The following is a 5666-nucleotide window of genomic DNA, read 5'->3' on the forward strand; positions in this document are numbered from 1 at the left end:
TGAGGCCTGCCAGGTGTCGTTGGGACCATGACATCAACTGATGCATAAACACCATCATCCTGCGGTTCCTGGTGCCACACTGATGGTTAATGTAGGCTACCACCGCAACATTGTCTGACCGAATCTTCACCCAACGGTGACAAATTAGCAGAGAGAAGTGTTTCAGGGCTTCGAGAACAGCAAAGAGTTCCAGGAGATTGGAAGGCAAGTTGTCCGCATGGAACTTCCACTCCTCCTGCACGAAGTTGCATTGACAATGGGCTCCCCAACCCCAATGGCTGGCATCCGTCGTTATTACTATCCACGGTACATCTCCCAGAGGGAAGCCCTTGGCTAAGGAGACACTGTTCACCCACCAAACCAGGGAATTGTGAACTGACAACGGAATCTTGATGGGCTGGAGTAGACTCTTTGAGGAGAATTGGAGGAGGAAGTTCGCCTGAAAACTCCTCATTCTCCATTGTGCCCACCTTGTTAGTCCTCTCGTGGAGGACATGGAACCCAGGAGACTCATCGCCTTCTTTGCTGAAGTCACCTTGCATGCCAACATCTCCACAACCTGTTTCTGTATTCTCAGGATCCTCTCTGGGGAGAGTTGAACCATCCCCGTGGAAGTGTCGAACAGAGCACCCAGGTATGTCATGGACTGACTCGGGCAGATATGGCTCTTTTTGACATTGATCCTCCAACCGTGACATTGTAGGAACTGAAGGCAAACAGTTGCATGGGAGGACAAAGTATTCTAGTTGTCCGCCACAATCAGGATGTCGTCCAGGTAATGGAAGATGGATATGCCCTGTTTTCTCAGTTCTGCTATGAGAACAACAAGAACTTTCGTGAAGGTCCTTGGAGCCGTGCTGAGGCCAAAAGGCAAGGCTCTGAATTGGAAATGAGCCTCCTCTACTGTGAACCTCAGGTATTTCTGATGCGCCAGGGCTATAGGGATGTGGAAACAGGCATCCAACAAGTCTATTGATAACATCCATTGATTGGGAAAGACAGCCTTCACTATAGATTGAAGGGACTCCATCTTGAAGCTGCAGATATGCAAGTATCGATTCAGTCTGTGTAAATTTAGGATGGGTCACCACCCTCCCGAGGCCTTTTCGGTCATAAATAGGTGTGAATAGAAGTCATGAGTCCTTTCTGACTCCGGGACTTGTACAATTACTTCTTCTTTTTGTAGAGAAGAAGTGAAGACCTGGAGAGCAAGCCTTTTTACTTTGTCTCCCAGCCACTTTCTGATTTGGAAGGAACCCTTCTGATGATATCCAGAACCCAGTTCTCGCTTACGGATTCCTCCCATGCCACACGGAATTGGAGTAAGCGAGCTCCAACACCGCCTGCCAGGGAGTTGAGCCCGTCACAGATTCCTGGGGTTCTTGGAGGGTGCGGAACTTTGGGACTTGCGGCCTCTAGCAGCATGTTGACCGCTCCTCCAGGATTGATTTCTCCCATATTCCTTACCTGGTCTGTAGGATCTGCTATCACGAAATGGGTAATAATCCTTTTTTGCACGAAAGGAACCTTTGGGCCTGTTGTCTTGAGGCAGAAAGGCCTTTTTACCTTCGGCTGCTCGTTTAATACAATAATCCAGATTCTTGCCGAATAGCATGTCGCCATGAAAAGGAAGGGAGCACAAGCTGCCTTTGGAGGAGGCATCAGCAGACCATGATCTGAGCCATAGTGCTCTCCTGGCCGAAACTGAAAGAGCCATACTTCTGGCTAAGGACCTCACCAGATTCACCGCATCCACACATGTCCTATAGGGATAGGACAGGAACAAAAAGACTGAGGGAGGAGGGGATAGGAGGAGGTACGTTTACATATTTTTTAAATTAGTTCCTGTCTAATTAGGGATAGGGAGGAGCTATCCATCGTTGTGCTGCAATGGATATGGCCAGGAAATACAAAATATATATTGTTACGACACTCACCGCCACTTTAAATGAAACCGCCGTTTAGTCAATAATCCCCTTTTTCCGAAATTCAGGTTTTACACGGCCGACTGCCAAACTCCCGAACTGAGATTAAGGGAACACGGTAACTCCCGAACATAAAATCAGTCGAACTCCTTCCACGGCTAAAACAACCGAAATGCGCTTTCCCAAGTAGTAATTGCCCCCCACAAACGAGACCAAGCTCCGTCTTGAGGGTAAAACAGGATTCTGTTTACTGAGGGCTACCCGCCCGGTATTTATGCAGGTCTCCCATCTGGTGGACACTCCCCTAGGGGACCAAATGGAAGACTGGGACATTTATTGTACAATAGCCAATCGCAGTGGCTTGGGTGTAAACCCTCCCATTACATACATAAATCCCTCCTCTCTATCCTGGAGATAATTTGGAAGAAACCTAATTATCTCCAGGGATAGAGGCAACTCACCATTTTGTTTATAACAGTAAAAATACATTAAAATACATAATTATGAAAATACCGAATGTAAATGCTTCGTGTATCCCCAGATAGCCTGGATCTGAGTGCATATTCCTACCGAATAGCGCTCAGATCCGATGTATACAGTTCAATCGCCATGGAGTCAAAGTCTATCACAAGTCTTACGGTATACGAATGACTCCATGGGATGGCCATCTGGGTTAAGTCCATGCGAACGTTGTAAACTCCCGAACGGACCGGTGTTCGTATGCCTTGCCGAACTAGAAGGGTGGTCGGTAGTTTTCAGCGGTGTTCGGTAGATAAAGTATCCGTTTTTAGTTCCATAGAATCCTCGCCGAACACCGCTGGTCTTTCGCGTGTTCCAAAATGGCCGCCGCCTCGTGGTCGGCATACGAATGACGACCACCCATACGAATGGAATAACGAGGTGTCTGCGGTTAACCACAACATTCTAATTGGGGCCAAGAGGTTAACCAGCAGCACACTTCTCTCCTGGGTGGCCGTCCGTTCGGTAGTTTCAATCGGTACTTTATAAAACACACAAACGGGGCATACGGACAGGCAATTAAACGAATTAGAGGCAAACAGGCGAACCAGCAATCTTTAGTTCATACAGATGGGTCTGTCACATATATAAATTAACTTTCTAAAGTATCATGCTTCAAACCCTCAGATATTTCAAATCAAAGTTTATTTTTTACAGTTCTCTTTAATATTCAATGTGTATGAAGAAATAGCTCTATCAATTTAATCCAGGTGAAAACCAGATTATGAACAAAGAAAAGCCATTTGGGATGGTTGTTTGCTTTGTTTGTTTACTATTTTAACTTGGATCTTTTTCTCCGCAGGTCAAATTACAGGAGACCATTTAATTGATATTTCTGTTGGCCCTGCTATTCACCATCTGTTGCTCATTTTTGAGTTTTTCAAAGGCATAACTATTTTAGAATGTAGTGATTACTGTGTGAATGAACTGGAGAAGTGGAAGACTAAAGAGTCAGATTGTTTTGACTGGACCCATGCCTTATCGATTATGGAAAAATTGCAAGGTACAAGGTAAGGATCAAGCTAATGGACAATTTTTTTTATGACCGCAGAAAGATGGCAAATCATTATAACAATGTCTGAGACATATATTTTACGGGAGTTGTTTAGAGTAGTAATAAGAAATTGAAAGATGGACCTGTCTATGTAGTCAATCGGGAAAATAATTATATTTGTCTTAATTATATTTTGCATTCTCTGTTACATTAACATTCACATATCTAAAAAGAATAGATTAGTCTCACTCAACAGTCATTATTTCTCAATGCATCATGCACCTCTTTCAGATTTAGGAGGCTTTGGTCTGTCCAACTTATATCAAGAGCTCAGATTGTTTAGGAAGCACCTGTCATCATCCTTTGGCCCTATTCCTGTAATGTCATTATGCAGCAGAAGGTTTTTAGAGGTTCAAGTTTTTAGATTTTTTACAAACATTTTTATCAAATGTAACAAAAAAGACAGAGTGCAAGAGGGGAGTCAATTGCCCACTTACTTTTTCCCGAGTGTAATAAGTTACTGAGTTGGAAAATTATGATCCACTCACACCAAAAAAAAAGCAGTGCCCACGGCTTCTACCAACTGCATTTGAATAGACATCTCCAGATAAGATTACAAAAAAAAACACAACAAATTTAGGCTCCTAATAAAGAAATGTTGCAGATCACATGTTTATTTTTTGTTTACATTGTATACATGTATTAAACTTTTAGTAATCTTATTGTATTTTTCAGCTTCAAAGGCGAGGACATAGAAAACACTTTAAGAAGAAAAATTTCACATATTTTGAAATGTGATTTCACCAAGGAAAATGTTACAGATCCGGTTGTTTTACCAAAAGCCGACTGTGTGCTCAGTATGTTTGTCTTGCATGTAGTTTCTGATGACCACAATGATTACTGCAGGAACCTGAAAAAAATATCATGCATGCTAAAACTGGGTGGGCATCTACTGCTATTTGGAGTATTTAATGGAACGTATTACACCGTAGGTGAGAGCAAATTTCATGTATTAACATCTGATGAAAAGTCCATAAAGGATGATCTAAGAGAAGCAGGATTTACTATTGAACACCTGGAGGTGATAGAAAGCAAAACACACAATGATACAATAGATATTGAACATGTCTGGCTTATTAAGGCATTAAAAGTCAACGATGTTTTTGTTTAAAATAGTATTTTACCTAATCTTCCAATCTTTATAGATTGTATATATAATCTCTTTTTCAGAATGTACTATGCAGAAAATGCATCAAAATAAATGATTAAGAAAAAAAATAAACTTGATCTTTTAAGACTATTAATGCTATTGAAACTTGCAAGCATAGTAGTAGGTAGATCCTCCTTCACTGAAAAAAATAAAGAAAGAAAGAAAAATCCACTAATTTGGTCTATAAGATCTGATCTTAAATAAGAGCTCTGTCCAAGTTGTACACGTGACAAGCACATACTGCAGGGGTTCCCAATCCAGTCCTCAATTACCCCCTACCAGACTAGGATTTAAGGATTACCCTGTTGTGTTGAAAGTCTTTTTTTTTTCTAAAAACACCTTAGACACACCTTTTTTCTTTTTTTCTAAAAACACCTAAGACTACTAAATCCTGGACTGGTAGGGGGTACTTGAGGACTGGGTTGGGAACCACTGACATACTGTATACACAATATGGGCAAAATTGACACAGGCAGCCAGGAAGTGAATGTTACAACTGCCTAAATGACAGCTCTGGTGGGCCGGTCTTACTGCTACAGCAAGTTTTACACATCCATGCAGTTAATAAGGAACTCTCCAAGTTGAGTTATGGTTCAGGGTAGTCTCTACACCAAAAACTTTGACATAAATACTAACCCTTTAACATTATTGCAGCTAAATATGGCATGAATAGACAATACATAAACAGAATTAATTTTGTCAAATTTAACCCTATTTATTTTTGTGGGAACACATTGTTTCTAATATGGAATAATTTCACACAAGGACATGCAGGGTAGCTTCATGATGAAGTATACTATCTTCCTGTGCAATTATCATAGCATGTATTTTTGGAACAACATTTTTGTTTTTCGATTGTAAGCTTTTGGGCTTTTGGACTGTCAAGATCTATTGTGTCAGTTGTGAAATGTCTACACCTATATTAATCACTGATTATACTGCTGCTACTATTAATAATCATTTTAGCCTTATTTAAATCTTGACATTTTTAACCAACAAAAATAAAAATGTATAAACA

General features: G+C 41.1%; 1 protein-coding gene across 1 annotated transcript; it reads left to right on the plus strand.

Annotated features, from left to right (window-relative positions):
• Window positions 1–1494: 1494 nt before the first annotated feature.
• LOC134576991 (nicotinamide N-methyltransferase-like) lies at window positions 1495–4609 on the plus strand. The gene is made up of 3 exons (XM_063435641.1): window positions 1495–1498; window positions 3247–3454; window positions 4174–4609. Exons 1-3 carry the CDS (start codon window positions 1495–1497, stop codon window positions 4607–4609), a joined length of 648 nt encoding a protein of 215 aa, XP_063291711.1.
• The last annotated feature ends 1057 nt before the right edge of the window (window positions 4610–5666 follow it).

This window comes from Pelobates fuscus, chromosome 11 (assembly GCF_036172605.1).
Source record: "Pelobates fuscus isolate aPelFus1 chromosome 11, aPelFus1.pri, whole genome shotgun sequence".
NCBI classification, from domain to species: Eukaryota; Metazoa; Chordata; class Amphibia; order Anura; family Pelobatidae; genus Pelobates; species Pelobates fuscus.

Excerpts from the sequence above, each read along its gene's own strand:
- LOC134576991 (XM_063435641.1), top strand. Across the intron at positions 3,455-4,173 it reads GAAAAATTGCAAGGTACAAG|CTTCAAAGGCGAGGACATAG; the intron begins GTAAGGATCAAG and ends TGTATTTTTCAG.